Source organism: Haliaeetus albicilla, chromosome 1, assembly GCF_947461875.1.
Source record: "Haliaeetus albicilla chromosome 1, bHalAlb1.1, whole genome shotgun sequence".
NCBI classification, from domain to species: Eukaryota; Metazoa; Chordata; class Aves; order Accipitriformes; family Accipitridae; genus Haliaeetus; species Haliaeetus albicilla.
Genome location: NC_091483.1, coordinates 29,971,095 through 29,988,254, shown reverse-complemented (window position 1 = coordinate 29,988,254; position 17,160 = coordinate 29,971,095). Strand labels below are relative to the sequence as shown.

The 17,160-nt window shown below is 41.9% G+C and overlaps 1 protein-coding gene across 1 annotated transcript in view; it reads left to right on the top strand.

The window, feature by feature from the left end:
* Positions 1-8,461: 8,461 nt before the first annotated feature.
* Positions 8,462-17,160, top strand: part of METAP1 (methionyl aminopeptidase 1) — a 28,528-nt gene continuing 19,829 nt past the window's right edge. The window contains exon 1 of the mRNA XM_069784131.1: positions 8,462-8,645. Coding sequence (XP_069640232.1) covers positions 8,532-8,645 — 114 coding nt within the window. The 5' untranslated portion in view covers positions 8,462-8,531. The remainder of the gene's footprint in view (positions 8,646-17,160) is intronic.

Here is a 17,160-nt window from a genome sequence, read left to right as displayed (position 1 = left end):
AATTATAGAGGTTAAAATGCTTTCAATTCCCCCTAGAAATCTACACTTGAAAGTTCTCTCCCTCAAAATCACTTTCCAGAGTCAGGACAATATTGTTCATCTCATGACAGAAAGGAAATAAGAAGTTACATTCCTGACAACAGAGGAAGTTAAAGGAGGTGACAGAGGGATTGGATGCACCTTATTCAGCACTAAGTCTTAAGGTATCTGAGGAAGGTGTTGGGAAGAGGTGAGAGAAACAGCTATTTCAGGCAGAAATGTGTGACTGGAAATAAATATTCCAGATGCTTCAGACAGGTATGCATTCCCTTATCTGCTCCAAGTGGATGAGTTACCCCTTGGAAATGCAACTAAGACTCCTCAGGGAATTCAGTACATTTGTAAGGCAGAATTTCCCTCTACAAAAGTCATGTTGACTCTTCCAAGTAGATCATATGTGTCCACTAGTTCTATTGCCACCATAGTTTCTACTGATTTGCAAGGGAGAGCAAGCAGGCTTCCTGCCCCAGCCCATCAGGTACCCTGTCTTCCATGGAACTCTTTTTAAAAACTGACATCCCATTTACCATCCTGCAGACACCGGGTATTGGTACACTTTTAAAACTGTAGTTACACACACCTGTTAGCAATTTCCATTTGGTCCTAGTGGTTTCTTATGGTTCATTTTATCGGTTTCATCCATTCTCTCTTCAAAATCTCTTCCATTTCCAGGATATCCACTGGTGAACACTGGCTCGAATAGTTTATGAACTTCTCTGCAACGGCCTTGTTTCCTTTGAGTACTCCTGTTGATACCATGGTTATCAATTAGTCCAGCAGACTTCTGGAAGGCTTCCTTTTCCTAAAGGTTGAAGAAAGATTTATTATTAGCTTTGATTCCTTTGGGGGCAGACCCAATCTAACTGTTTTCTTACATTTAATCTGCAGGAATATGTGGGTGTTTTCTATTTTTTTTCATTTCAGTATTACTTCATCTTTTTTTTAAAGAAAGCTTCTTATTTCTAGTAGCCTCCTTTAGCCTGTTGTTCACCTGTGCTGTCTCCCTTTTGCCCATTCTCAAGCCTTCCTTAATAATCCAAGTGCGTATAGACTGTACGTTTCTAAAATGTGCCTCTTAAAATAGCTTCCTTACTGCCTCTAAGAATTTAATTTAGCAGCACTTTTACAGTCACTTTGTAACAAACTCTCTTATTTTTACATAGTTCCTCTTCTTGAAACTGAGGACAAATTTGCTGAATGTTTTGGCTGCTGCTGATCCTGTAAAGATACTGCATCACAGTATGTTAAGGCGGTTGTCACAGAATGGCTCTTCAAATATGAGTTTTCGAACCAGATCCTGAATGCTACTTAGGGTGAAGTCAAAAGCTGTCTATCTTCTCGTGGGCTTTCTAACAAGCTGTTCCATGGAAGAGACACTGAAAATGTCTAAAAAGTCTGTCAGTCTCTGTGTTACATCTAGGTGTAACATTTGTACAATCTACATAGAAGGAACAGTCTCCTGTTCCTGCTCTATTTTCTGCCCTTGCTGATCAACTTGATCCTTCTTGGCATTTCACTATTAGTAAACCAGACCCAATATTGGGTTGGTTAATTATGGAAGAAGTCAGTAATTATTTGTACTCCTCTAAAATCTCCCTGTTTAGGCTTGACATGTTAACCCATGCAGATATTATCTGATTTCTAGTAAGTTTGTTACTTTGATTTGATTTAAAGAGCAGCTTTTCCAAAACCAAAACAGTTTTAAAGGCAGGTGAACTTCCTGTCACTCTGAAATCTGGCCAATGCTTGACTAAAACGTTGCCTGGCTCAATAACTCCTACAGGGGCTGTGGTACTGTAAGACTGTTCCTGGAACAATGTTTATAGAGGTACAAGTAAATCCACATTCACAGATACACTGTGCCAGCAGAAAAAAGTACCAGGAAGGGCTTATGGTACTCAGGCAAATGGCTTTGCTTCAGGACTTCAAGATTTTTATAGGGCTCCAGACAGGGGATGGATATGTGAATGTTTTAATGAAAAGTATCTATTACTGGCAGTATCAGTACACAATCCTGAAGAGGGGCCATAGTCTCCAAGCCAATAGGGTGGTGCAAGGTATCATATTTGTTGTTTCTTTACTACTATGAGAGAGAATAAAGCTGCCTTGTACTATATTTGTTTGGAGATCACTGAATGGCCATTGGTTATAATGAAAATGTATTGGAACAGTACATTTTCTGCTGTATTTTTTCTATCATGGAATTAATTTTAGTGTTATGATTTGATTTTTATTTAACAAAGGCACAGGGTTCAATAAAATAATGTTTTATCTGCCACCTGACGTTTCTAAAGGAAAATACAAAAAAATGTATTTAAGTTCTTAACCTTTTATAATACTGTCTTATAAAATAAATACCGAAAAAGTTTTCAAAATAAAAGAACGGGGACATATCTTCCCAGTGATAAAACAGAAATTAAGAAAATACTTCTCCCTATGCTGTATAATGTTCAACCATGTTATGATGGCAAAATAAGAACATAATCTATTAAATTTGTACATTCAGAAACTATATCATTACATGCAGAAGCATTACTTTTTGTCCAGTGACATACTCTTCATTTTATTGATTTTATAAAATTTGGTTCCTAGTAATTGTTTACAGACTGTTTAATGTGAATACAGTAATTAATAAGCCTTCCTAATTATTTGCCTAGTATGCTGCCAGATGGATCTGATATTCCATTTTACTTGTTTGGCAATCATGCGCATTCTTTGACTGCCTGTTTTAATCCTGCCTTTAAGTCTCTTAACATAAATAAAGGTAATCCATCCAGAATCCTCTTCCTCTCTGATCATTTTATCTTCAGCCGCTTCTGCGTTTAACTTTGTATTTTTATTCTCAGTTAACCAATTGTACACATCTACATTTTATAGCTTTGAATGTCATTTTACTGAGAGCTGTGAATGAGTGTTAACCACCAAATGACTCTGAATGTCATATGGCATTTGGCTATTTCATTTTTCTTATGCAATACAGGGATAACAGCATAAAGTCCCCTACAAAACAGGTATGCTTACTAACAACGTTTAACAAGACAGACAAATAAAGGACATCTGAGTTCAGAACATGACCTACCTTATTACCACACAAATAGGAAGTTAAGCATGTGTTGTGATTTGGTACATGTTTTTCTTTGATTTGTTGTGTTACAGAGGCACAAAGCCTCTAATGATGACATCAGAAATTATCCAACAACTTATAATAGCAATGAGAGGATTATGAGCTACTGTAATCTTTTTTTCCAGTCATTGACACACATAAACAAGATCCTCAGAAGTGATGTGGCTGCCTTGCAAGTGACACCACCTTCAAACTAAAAGGAAAATCAAGATAGACGGCAAAGAAGTATCATAGATAAGTCCAGAAAATCACACCTTTTGAAGTTATAGTGGAAAAAAAGAAGGGTCTGAAGTAAAGAAACGTTGAATATCTTTTCTTCAGTAACCCTCGCACACTTTAGGGCTCTATCAGTTTTCAGTGTGAATTTAAGTGATTGTTAGGAACATCTGTTTCATTCTGCAAAGTGTGGTATCAAAGTCAGAGGTGTGCAAGTATAAGCTCTAATTGATCTGCACACCTGTATCTCACTGAGTTCAGTGGAAATGGAGCAGATCACTCACATCTGGGATATAACACTGTTAGAATCACTGTGTTTTATGTGATTAAAAATCTGATCATCTTAGTTTGATTTTGAAACCTGAAAATAAAAAGAATTTTTAATGCCTCATAGTATTGTCCATGATATCTAAAGTAGAAACAAAATACCGTTAGTATTTTACTACTATTAAGTCTACTTTTTTTATGGCCTTGACTTTGATGACAAAAAATGGGTGAAATCCCTGTTGGTATCAGTAACATTCCCGTTGAATTCAGTGGGCCAGAACTTCACTCCATGACTTTTACTGTGTTTCCATAGCAAAGAATAAAAATTTTTATCACCGCAAGACACATTCATGGATTCTTTAAAATATTACAAGTGGTGGAGTTTCTCTCTTCAAAGCTTGCAACCTATGGGTTACATAGGAATGCTTTTTATAAAATACCCTGTTGTTTAAAAAGATGCAGCTTGTTTTCCTTTGTTCTTGTCCCATGATAAACCACCAGTTTCATATGCATATATTGGAAAATGCTCAGATTCTTGGATACTGGAAGAGCGTTCTTGAATTCAGAGAGAACCATTCTTCTATCACAGCAGAAATTTTGATCCACTATATTAATACATATGCTGCAAGAGGCAGCGAGGCTTGAACAAGCAAAACAATACAAAAGAATGTGCAGGATCTTCCTTTTCACCACAACTAGAGTAAGCACGCCTGGAATTAGCTTTGAGTAAGCCTGCTCCAGTCTGAACTGTGTCTGTAGTGGGCCCTTCAGTAGTTTAGTTTGTATCTCCACCAGTGGAAGGAATAAGAGTGATGCAGGGGCTTACAATATATTGCAACCTCTTTTGACTTAGAGAATTAGACCGACTTTGAAATCCCACATCATTTTTCTTTGAAGAGGAAAAATGGAGAGAGGTATTTCTTTAATGCAACTCTGTTCATCTACAAAGGATGTTTATAAAGTCTCTTTTTCCTCTGGCCATAGTAAGACTATTTTGCTTTGACCACAGGTTTGTCTTTTCTTCTGGGTACTGCTTCCTACAAGGGCTCTCCTTCACTCTTATTTTTTAAGATCATGCTAGGTATTTTTTTTTGTGGCCATCTTTGAGACATTTGTCTTTGTGTGCATTTGCGATGGCTTTGCAGTTTCTCTTTTCTACATGCACATACAGACACACACAACCTACATAACTGTTGCGTTTGGTATGAGAATCTCAGTAAGTGCCTGTACCATCTGGCCAAGCCATTATAGTGCACATTTGCATGTGGTCTAGCTCCTGGGTGGTATTTTTGCATTGTTTCAGTTATCGCTAAACAAAGAGGCATTTAATTGTGTCATCAATGAGCCTGAACACAAGACAGCTACTATACCCAAGAGCTTTACTGGGAAAGTGTGACTGTTCAACCCCCACCACTGCAACACACTGAAGCAAAGTGAGTAGGGGGAACATGAGCTAAGGCACTCTCTTAATTAAGTAATGTCATATTCAGTGGCCATTTTCTTCCTAACCAGCAGCTGTCTTAGCTGCCAGCTGCTCTAGCATTTTTGCAGCAGCTATCTGACCCATGAGACATTGCTGACCTCTCCTTCTGCCCTTGTTTGCTAACCTCACACACTCCCAGCCTTGCATCACTTTGGAGAAGTTGGGAGGACAGCAGGAATACACCATTGGCATAAATCAAGGATCATGAATAGGCTATAAAATTTCTGCCTCATGCGCCTCTGTGAGTGTTTGTCTGTGACAGAGGGGGACAGGCAGCTAGAAAGTGACATGAAAAGCCTGACAGAGAAAAAAGAGCTCTACTCAGGGAAGGTCACAGCAAAGGTCAGTGAACTTCCCTGGTGAGAGTGAGTGTGCCACCAGATAATGGGAAATGGCAGTGGACGGACCTCCAGGAGGTGTGAAGCGATTCACTTACCAAATCAGAAAATCAAGGCCAAACTGGAAAAAAAAAGCACTGAAATACCACAGAATCTGCATAATTTTTACTATGAGGATGATAATATAGGGCTGTTTAAAAACCATCATGACAACCAAAAAATGTTAGGTCAAATCTTTCAGAGTTAGTTATTCTAGGCTGGCCCGCAAATGCAGTCTGTGTTCTTTCCAAACACTAAGGAGGACAAGTAACCAAGTTTGTTAATTCCTCAGTTAGGGGGCTCGCTGTTCTTTAAATTACATATATTTTTAATTTTCTTAATTAATATATGCATCCTGAGCTTCTCCAAGTAAGCAGGAAATGGCATGTTTTTATTTTGTGCTTTAGAAATGCAGCAAATAAAACTGAGTAACAGAAGGAACCCTATCTACTAGTTAGAATGGGAGTCCTCCTTTTTTTCCGACCTGCATCATTGTCAACCACTACAAAATGAGCACAAACATATACCGACATTGTCGCAATAAGGATACTGAAAGACACAAATAGGAATAAATTGTAAAGTTATACTCAGACATGAAATTAAATGTGAATTAAATACTCATAAAATTCAGTAAAGTATCCTAAATTATTAATGATGATTATACTGAAATCTCACGAAAAAGCACATGATGACATTTGAGCAGAAGACACCAGACTAGATCAACCAGTATGCTTCAGGTTTTTTATACCATGTCAGTGACACCCAAGCACTTGTAAACCCTGCTTAACCAGGTAAATGAGGTCTACAACTCCTCAGGGTTCTTTAAATGGCACAAAGCAGCAACTAAAGTGTATGAAAGTATCTGTCCTGCGTTGCTTGACAGCTTGATTTGCTGGTTACTTGGAAACGGAACACTTGATTTTTCATGGGCTGTACATGGCACAATAACCTGCTAGCGACATGGATCATTTAAGAGTGAGTCTGCCCATTCAGTAACACTTCACTTTAAGAAGGTTAAACCAATCCTTTAATCATGATTTGGACTTGGAATATGTAAAATCACAGTCTGTGAATGTGTTCTTTAAAGACATTTCATGATGTTTGTTAGCAATTGATTGCCTGTTTTCAGAATTTGGGCTTAAATGCTGTCACAGCATGAGCTGCATGAATCAATAGGTAACTATTTTGACTCGTTGAAGAAAATAATAGTTGTAATCTTTGCGTTTTACAAGCATCCTGGAAACATTTCCTAATTCACAGTATTCTCTTTCTACGAACAATAGGCGGATACAAGTATTATCAATACTAGAGAAATGAAGGTGAGAACTGTCAGAAAGGCAGGTGTCCACCTGCAATTACACTTCAGTAATAGCACGGCATCAAATTCCTTCAGTTGTTTGACCATGCTAGTGAAAGTGTTTATCACACAACAAACCAGGATCAGATACTTTGCTATCTGTCGCCTTGGTCCCCTAATCAGCTGGGCTACTTAGCCACTTTTTACCAATTACATTGTCATAAGATAGCAAGTACGTTCATATGAATACACTTATTCTGACAAAAGAACAGGATGTATCCTTCTCAGTTCTGGAGTCAGTAAGTGGAAATTTTCACTTAACCTCTAAGCCTAGGAAATATATATATATTTTTTATTAAAGATGGGGCAAGAAGACCACAAGGAATAGAACATAATTACAGAAAATACTGAGATTATAGTCTGGATTTTGAATTGCACTTTCTGGGGAGTTATCTGGATGCCAGGAACTAAGGAGAATATTTTGAGTACTAAGATCAGAATAAGGATTGGTGTAGTTTCATTGAAGTCGATGACATCGAAGCAGGAAGAGAGAATCCGATCCTGCAAAGTTTTGACTGAAATCATAGGCTGTGCCTGCCAGCTAGCGGGAAGACAAAAGAGATTTAAACCGGGAGTGGGATCCCAGCACTAATGGCTGGATCCAGCAAATACGTGCTCTTAAGTCTTTTGCAGCTGTTCTCCTGCTCAGTAGGCATCTCTCTCTCCACGTTCTTTTTACAAGCAACTTCCTCTTGACTTATGAACCAGTAAAAAGTGTCTTGCAGCGACATTGAGTTAGAGATGTCTTAGTACATGTTGATAATAGCTTTGGCATCAATACTCAGAGAACATAAACACAATTAGCTTTATAGGCACAGGTAGTACCTTTTTCGAGATCAACCCATGTAAATGGGAGAAATGTAGCGTACGTATTAATCACGCTTACTTTTGTGACAGATCATTGGTATCCAATCTTTCACTTTCCAGGAAGAAAATTAGCATCCTTCCTGTGACTATGCCACTCTGACTCCGCAGCCTGTTTTTCTAATTTTAGTTACTGCCTTACCAAAGATCGAACTTGCGATGGTTTCCCCCCCCACCCGCTTCCACGCGAGAGCTAACAGCAGAGCGAAAAGAACGATTACAAACCACGCAGGCAGCCCGCCAGACCCAACGCTGCCCTCGATGACACAGAAGATGTGCTCGGAAGATCTGAGGTACAGCCTCCCTGGTGGGGGGAAAAAAAGGGGAAACCAGGCGGGAGGACCGTGCCGAGCCGCGGCAACACGAAAAAAAAAACCAAAAAACCACCTTTCGAACACCTTTTTACCAATTAGACGGTTGGTAGAAGCGGCCTGCCAAGCGGCTCGAAGCCGGGAAGGTGAGGAAACATTCAAGGAGCCATGGCGTTCTTCCCCTTACCTCTCGCCGGGCGGGTTAGCCTCGGCGGCGGCGTCTACCAGCTCTGCTCACCGCTTATCTCCGGGAAGTTACGGTTTGCCTCAGGGCACCTGCGGGGCCCGCCGTCGTTCGGCCGGCGTTTGCGCCGAGAGAAGGGCAGGGCGGGGAGAGGAGGGGAGGGGAGGAGCGGCGCGGAGCGGCCCTGAGGGCCGCTCCGCGCCGCTCCTCCCCTCCCCTCCTCTCCCCGCCCGCCTCAGCCGGCGGCACCTCCGGGCGGCGGCTCCTCCCCCGCCGCTCGCCGCGCCGCGCCTGTGGCAGCCCGGCAGCATGGCGGCGGTGGAGACCCGCGTCTGCGAGACGGCCGGCTGCAGTAGCGAGGCCAAGCTGCAGTGCCCGACCTGCCTCAAGCTGGGCATCCAGGGGTCCTACTTTTGTTCTCAGGTGAGGCGTCCCCGTCCCCCCTCAGCGCTCCCGGCGGCTCGGCTTCCCTCCCTTTCCCCCACCCCGCGCCCCTGCGAGTCCGCCCGTCCCCACGCTGCGGGCCGGTTTTTTTTTTTTTTTTTTTCCTTGCCGGCTGCCGTGCTCCGGGGAGAGCTCTCCTTTCGCAGAGGGGAAATAATGGGGAGGGACGGGCGGTAATGAGATTTCCAGTCAGCAAATGGGACCCGCTGTGCGACCGCGGGGCCGGGCTCCCGGCGTGAGGCGAGGCGGAGGAGCCAGCTCCCCTCGCCTGCCCCCGGCCGCCCGGGCCCGGCCCTGGCCCTTCGCGCCCGGCTTTACCTCCCTGCCCGCCAGCTCCCTGCGAGCTTCGGGGAGGAGGAGGAGGAGGGGGGTCCGGCGTTTGTCCCCGCAGAAAGTTACCCCACACGGGGTGGGGGGGGGGGGGGAGCTGGAGCCTGGGGGGGTGCCGGGCCGGCGGTCACGGGTGGGGCGGGAGCCGCTCTGCTCCTCGTGGCTGGGGGTAATGCGGGATATCCTTGCTGAGGAGCAGCCGTAGCGTTCGTGAGAGGGTGCACTGGTTTTTTTTTTTCCCCTCTCCCTGAAGGTTTAGGTGGCCCGTGCCCCCCCCCCCCCCCCCCCCCCCAAAAATAAGGGCTTAGTGGGACAAAATGAGACGTGCTCATCAAATTCCAGCGTGTGCATTTCTGTGTCTGCATCAGCTCTGGCTCTGGAGTTGCTTGGCTTTGATAAACACCGGGAGACTTGTTGCTCTGAAAACAGATTTTCTGTTTCCTTGAACTAAATTTAAAAAAAAAAAAAGCTTTTGGGAAAATGATTTGGTGCTCTAGTTTGTTTGGTTTTTTTGTTTTTTTTTTTTTTAATATCTTTGGATATTTTACTTTAAAGGTACCAAACCAGGGAGATTCAGGTTAGGCCAGTTGTCATACAACTCCTGTTAAACATATTCTGTAGGCCTCAGCTATCCTCACTTATTACTGCAGTGGTAATATAGCTTGGTCCTTAATTTAAATAGAAAGGACTCTCTGATAGCTGTTGAGTGGGGTTTGGTTTTTTTGTTTTTAATAACTTTAAAATGCACAGTAAAATACATAGCCTAATCCTTCAAACTTTTTGCATGTGTAATTTCTGTCAACATCAGTGAGGAAGTAGGTGTTTAATTCGGAGATTAATGATCAACTTCATTGGCAGAATTATAATTCAGGGTAAAATCACTGAAGTTTTGTAGATAAGCCGAACAAAATCATTCGGTCACATCAGCTAGATTAACTTACTAATTGGACAATTTTTTTTTCTGAGTCAGGATGTAAACCGATAGTTATGGTTTACATAGGATAAAGGGAAGACTTCCCACGTGCATGTAACACTCCCACTGCACAGTTTCTGGTACCTTCCCCTGAAGTCTCTGGTGCCAGGTGCTGGGAGTCAATGCTAAATTAGATCAACTGCACCTCAAAATTGTTCTGACCATTCTGTGTCTCTGGTTCCCATGTGGTGCTTGTAGCTGGTTTGTAGGATTTGCTCTGCATTTTGCTAGCCATTTTGACGTGTCTGATGTAAAACTAATTATAAATGCATCTTCAGCATATACAAATATTAGTTGGTGATGACAAAACCATTTGTTAACAGACCAAACAAGCCTATGTGAGGAGTTTTAGTAACATCTTCACTCCTCTCTGTCCCATCCCCAACTCAGCTGATTTTATATAGGATGCAGAGGTTCTTGTTATCTATGTATTAGGTTTAATTCTTTTGAAATATCTGCTACTGGTGTAAGGTAAAGGGGGAATTACCCAAAATATTTATTAGCATGTTAAAATAGGCTGCTGGATAACTGACTACATGCTTGTAAAGCTGTCCTGCCTAGAAAATAAAATAGTGAACTGGGAATCCCAGTCATCTTACCACTGAGTGACCTTGGGTGTGTTGTTCCTCCTCGTTGTCCTGATCAGTAAAGTCGGTAAGCGTAGTTATTCCCCGTATGAAAGATGCGTTGAAGGTTTTGGGGCAACACATGTTACAGAAGAGAGAAGGAAGGTAATGGCAGCCTGGTTTCAGGATGTACGAAAAATGTCACGCACTGAGAGAAGAGTCCCTGTGTTCAGCCTTCAGCAAGGACCTTCAGCCCCCTTAGTACCTTCTGTGGGACCCAGCACGGGGCTGCCCCCAGGTTCCAGCTCTCCGCGTCGTCTGGTGTGTGCAGTGGAGGAGATTGACTGTGGTGCTCTGCCGGTGTCTTGCGAGCACTGTCAGGACGGTAGGTGAGGTGTCACTGGCAACCTGACTGTCTGTTCAAGTAAGCACGTGACAGGCAAAGGAATTTTAAAAGCCAGGAAATTTTCTCTGAACTTCCAGCAAGTTTCAGCTGACAGTACTGGACTGGTTAGCATTTGTGAAACTTTTCCAAAGTTCTCTCTTCGGTGGTTTTCTTTCCATTGTGGTATTAGATGCATAAATAACTGTTAGATAAGCTAGTGAGTGGACCTAGGATGTTATTCCACCTCACAGCACAGCCTGCGTTACAGCTGGCATGGTCCTGTTCCCTCCTTCCAAGGATTCACGTTTCTACCCTTTCACATTAAGCTGGCCCTGATTCCTTGGTGAGCCGCTTCTGGGGTTTTTAGGGTTTTCTTTTAATGAAGGAAAAGCAGTTGGATTAAATTTTTTGCTGGTTTAGCTCCTCAAAGCTGTGCACTGCAGGATCATAAAACACCAGTGCTTCAGGAGCATGCTGCCAAAGAGCAGGCTTGCCCGTTGTGGCCCAGTTTGGCATCACCGTAAAGTCAGCCCATCCTTATTGAATGCAATGGTGTTAGCTACAGGTATGCAGGCACTTACTCTGGGCTGAGTGCAGGATGGGAGTGACAAGCTACCTGGCATCTCTTTCAGGGGTAAGAGCATCTGTATGGACATGCACGCTAGGTTAATTAATTTTGCTTGGAAGCCTACGATGACTCGTTCATACAGCCAAAACTTAGAGCTAAAACCAAGTTTGTAGGAGTTTATTTTCTCCAAGGCTAAGAATAAACAATAGAAAAGTGTGAACTACTGTAGAAAGGTAATCGGTACAAAACAATGTGTTTGGATTATAAATAGTAACATATAGTTTGCTAAGAAAAAATAATTCAGGAGGTATAGGACTGAGAATCTTGGTGTAGTGAAGGCGATTAATTAAACATTATTTTTCATCACTGCACAGAGAGAATTGAAGTGAACTTTTCAAGTGGATTGTATCAAGATAGTGATTTCCCCAGCGGATTTATCATTTGTGCTTCTCCTTTCCTTGAGAAAGGGCATTATTCCAGTCATTTATTTTTTCCCCCCTTTCTGCATCAAAAAATATGCCTCAACAACATGCCCTGAAAATGCTTATTCTGAAGTAATTTGACATCCTCTGAAATTCCTTTGAGCCAACCCTGTTTCATCTCTGGGTGTTGTGCACCTTGGAAACTGGGTACAGCTGTTGAATAACAGCTGTGCTTGTGGGTCATGGGTGGAAAGGGGGCCAAGGCAGCCGAGTTGTGGCCTAGCGGAGAGGTTCTGAACTGGTAGTGGAGACGGGGTAAAGATGGCTTTTAGCAGCGAGGGAGCTCTGAGGTGGTGTGTTGAACCCCAGCATTATTTTTTTTCTTTCACTCCAAGGTGTAACGAGAGGGACTATTCTGCTGAGGGATTCTGTCTGCTGTTAACCTTTAACAATATCTTCATTTAGGCTAGTAAATCAGGTGCTGTCACTGCCAGCTACCTTCTTTCACTGTCTTGCTTTCTCTTTTGTAGAGATTTACTATGCGTGTGTTTTATCATCTTACAGTGAGATACAGTAATTCAGTCTATCTTCTGAATGTGGAAATTAGACAGATGCCCAGCATTGCAACTCAAGCATGTTGTTCCTCTTACTAAGATGAATTTGCTATTGTGAAACCTGCCTTTATAGATACACACATCACTTGTGTGTAAATGATATGTAGTATACATAAACAGTTTGTGTTTAAATACGCAAACAATTTACATTTTTTCTGTGCCTTCTACAAGCTGCTGAATGATAAACAGAAAGTAGTAACTGTTCTTGAGATCTCTCTCTTTTATATGAGCCTTCTAATTGTAAATTGATCTCTTATTAATAATTTTGTGTTGCTTTCATGAAAACTTCCTCTCATACTATTTATATCTGTGTAAGTGTCTCGGACGAAACAGAGTAGCCTGAGGTTTTCTGTGATGTGGACTGGATGCTGGTGTGGGGGCATTTCTTCAGCCAAATTCAGAAATATCTATTTATAGCCATATACTGGAAACATTCTCTTATTATAAAGTCAGTGGCCTGTGCTGCATTTTTTTTCTCGAAAAGGTGGAGGCCCCAGATTGCTATCAGAATAGTAGTCCTAACTTATTCAAGGAGAACGGTTGTCCCTTCCTGCTTTGTGTGCCCATGTGTTGTCAGTCCCGAAGAGGCCCAGGTATATCAAGAGATCTGGTTATAGAGTCAAAAATGAGGACTGTGACATGCTGAAGCTGCCGCACGTAAGCAATGGTTGGACATGTGTTTTAGGTGTTTGAAGGGAAACTATTTCTCTGAATTGTACAGAGGCAGCAGCATCTCTCTCACAATGGTGGATACCCACCAACAGGGCTCTTTCCATTTGAGGTGGGGTATGACTTGTTAAATTCCAGTGACAGGATTTCTCAGTGGGTTTGTATACTGATTTACTCCTTTCTGGGAGGCAGATTTTCACTGATAAACAGACCTGCGCCCTTGACAGCTTTGGATATGGAAGGTCACAGAAATTTGTGAAAAAGGAGAGGAGAATGTTGTCCCATCCTCCACTTTGCTGTTTCGTTTCACCTTCAGTGCATTGGGGGTGGGGAGCAGGGAGCAGTGGACCTGGATGAAACTATTTTTTGTCCTCTCTCATTTCAGACCATAGGATGCAAGTGCCATATTTCATTCTTGGTTCACTGTTCTTTGCTGTGCCTAAAATAGGCTAGAACCTGCTGCTTGGATCCAACTGCAATACGTACAGGTTTCTTTTGGTATAAATGGCACTCTGCACATGCTGCCTTCTAGAAGATTTTTCAACAGATTCCCTTCACCAGGAAGCTGGCATTTTTAATTGCCTGTAAATCACCATAAATACCCGTGTCTGTGGTAAATGCCTGGTTATTGTTGAGGCACAGATGCTGAGCCCTCATAACTTTCTGAAAGTAAAACTTCAGACTCCTATAGGCAGGCTTTCCGAGCCTGGTTCGAGGATGGTCCAGTTTGAATTTCTCTGGTCTCTTGTTCCTTTGCTACTCTCAAAAATCACTTGTATATCTCTGTAAACCTGAAAAGTTGCAAAATGCAGTCCCTTCCTCAAAGGAAGGGCTCTGTCATGTGGGGGACTCAGGAGTCTGGGCGAAATCAGGCTTTAGAGGAAGGAGAAAGCCAACATTGCTGATATCCGAAGGCAGCACCTACATGCAGCACCTTGGTTTGAATCTGAAAATGCATATTCAGCTCTTCTGAAAAACTGACTAGTCATGTATGCTGCTTAGGCTAGTTTGGGAATTTTGTGCTCAGTTTTTCAAGCCAGAGGCTGTCTCTGTGTGCTTGTACCATGGCTAGAAGAATAGGGTTCAGCATGCTAAAAAGAGGCAACTGTTTTATTTTAACATCAAATGCATTAACAACTGTATTCCACAACATACTTGTACTTATGGTTAATCTGTATTGTATTAAATATATATGTCACTGATAACCTGGTATTTTTCTTAAGCTAAATGCTGTACTCAGGCTTTTTTTGTCTCCTGTTTTGCATACCTTCAAGGTAGTTTGGTTAAAAATGAGTTCTTACTAAGCAAAACTACATGATCTCAGATTAAGACAATTTTACATTCCAAAGGACATGTTTAAATTCTATTAAAAAAAATTGCTCAGAGTGTTTTTAAATACAGTGTACTGCTTGGCGCTGTTTCCTAGATGCTTGCCTATTACAATTGAGGGTATAATGACATGCAAAGAGACAGCCAGTCTGTCCCCACAGTCTCGATTCCAGCTGTCTTTTTTTTTTTATGCTGTAGAATAGGTATTTTTGGAAATTCATCACAGTAGCTCTAAATAATGAGCAGAGTGGATAGAGGGGTAGTTTTGTGGAAGTTGGACATGAATTGGAGTTCTCAGTAACTGTACAGTGGGGCAGTTTTTGCATACCTGCTGATAGGTGTATTTACAGTGTCAAATGCCAGGTTGTATAAAGCAGCAACACCTGAAGGTGAAGGGGGGAGCCTGAAGAAGAGTGTCAGCCTTAAGGCTGGAACTCACTGATGGAGAGTTGGCAGGGCTAACTTTAAATGAGCCGCTACCCAGCAAAGTTTCAGAAACACCCAGTTCAGAAACACAGTCAATGAGTATGCTTTGAATTTGGTGTTGTGGTGCCTGCATAACTTCCTGTACTTGGGTAGCTCATTTAAATCTAGTTTGGTTATGTCTGTGCTTTACAGAGGTTAGCAGTGTAGTTATATCCTAACCTTGGTTGACTTAGCACCCTTTTCTCCTCTGGAATTTGTAGTTGGCTGTGCTTTTCTACCTCTTAATCAGGTTGCATGGATACATGAACCGCAAGAATAAGAAGCTCCCTGTTATTACTGTAAAGATGACAATAAACATGGGGGGGAAATCCTTGCTAAGTAGCTCGCTAACTGTTCTGAAGGGTTTGGTTTTGTTTTGTTCTTTCAATGGCTGATTTTAAAAAAAGCCTAAGGTATTTGGTAGTGACCACTGCATTCATAGTGAAAATGCACTCTACTGTAAAACAAATTCTGCTATGCTGCATGATTCTGTCAATATTTCAACCCGTAAATAGATGTTGGACCGAGTCCTTAAGGTAAATATAATTTACAGAAATAACATGGCTTCCACAAGGTGATCCAAGAGGAATCTTTCTAGATCGTAATGCTGATTGTGCCTTTGGTTACCTTTTGGTAAATGCACAGGTTCTGGTGAACACTGGGTTGAACTTGTCTCTAAACACAGAATCAGTGGGATTGGCTTAAGAATGGCTTGAAGCCAGAAATGTTGTTAAAGGTTTAAATGTTGACAGGCTCTGTTTAAAAATCACAGTTGTATTTTTCTTGCTGATAGAACAGTTGTGCCTAAGATTGCTCTAAACAAATTGAGGATTACCCCTCCACTCCCTGCCTTTTTTTGTCATACATTTGACCTCTCTTCTCATACAGTCCTCTTCAGCATTTCCAAGTCTGTCTTGATTGCTATATAAAAAACCGCATGCAATAAAAAGAAAAATGCTTTAGGTGAGAAGGGTGGGGATATTAATATCAGACAGAGTAATGGATAATGTAGTGTTTGAAACGAAATCCAGGAAATCTTCCAAGAAACTTGAAGCCAAATTCATATTATTCCTGTGTACTTTCCCCCTGAAGCTAATTAATGTTTTCAAATATAGCCATGTGAAGTCATGTGTTCCTTTTTTAACTGTATCAGAAAAAAAAATCTTTAATTTCTTAATTTTAATATTAAAAATCACCCTGGATACCTTTTTTTCTGGATTTTGTTAATTTAATAATTGAAAATTTTCTATCCTGATCTGTATATGGCATAGGAACATGGAAGAATCATTAGAGGCAGGAATGATAATAGGAAGATTGAAGTAAATGGCTCAGCAGAGAAGGCTCAGCGAAAAGCAGAATTTTCTCCAGAAAATTCTCCAGAAAGTGGCCCAGATGGAGAGAAAGAGTGGCTTTCTTCCATGGCTTGTCAGGAAGTCTGCCGTATAGAAGGTGAGGGTGTTTGCAATATGCAGTGGTACATTGGAAGTGCTTTGTCACCAGAGCTATGATTCTCCAACCTGTGAGATGACAGCTGCCATATTTTTATCTGGAATTGCCAAGGCAGAGCTCTGCAGGCATGTGCAATGTAGTGCTTGTGCAGTAAGTTGTTGAATATAAATAGTTTGTGTGTACCCGGTAAGTCCGGTGCTTACAGGAAGCATATGACTGATCCTACACAAAATACGTGGGTTGTAGGTGGATGTGCAGCATATCCTTTGAGTGCCTTCCAAAAGTGTCAGACCAAGACAGAGATATTCATTGATTGTATGCTGCATGTGTAATAACCTGTGCTTACAAAAATGCTTTGGATTTGCTGTGTGTACTTGTTGCGGTTGATTGATGTGCTTATAGTGCAGGTGTCTGGGACGTCCTGGTGTACAGCAGCTTGTTTGGAGCTATGCTGTAGTAGTTCTGATGGAGCTGCTGTTCCTCTGGAGACAGAGGGCAAGTAAAATCTGGGAAACATAATTGGGAAAACTCAGACATATGGCAGCCTTATGCAGGATCCTCTTAGGTTGTTTACAGCTGCAGGAAATAAAAAGCCAAAATGGAGCCTGTCAGGTTATGATACCGCCAGTGGTGAGGTGTTTGCCTGGTGTTTTCTGGCTGTGGGCCGGCAAAGAGGAAAGACTGTTAGCGTTGCAGAAAGGAACAGCATTGGAGAATACACCCC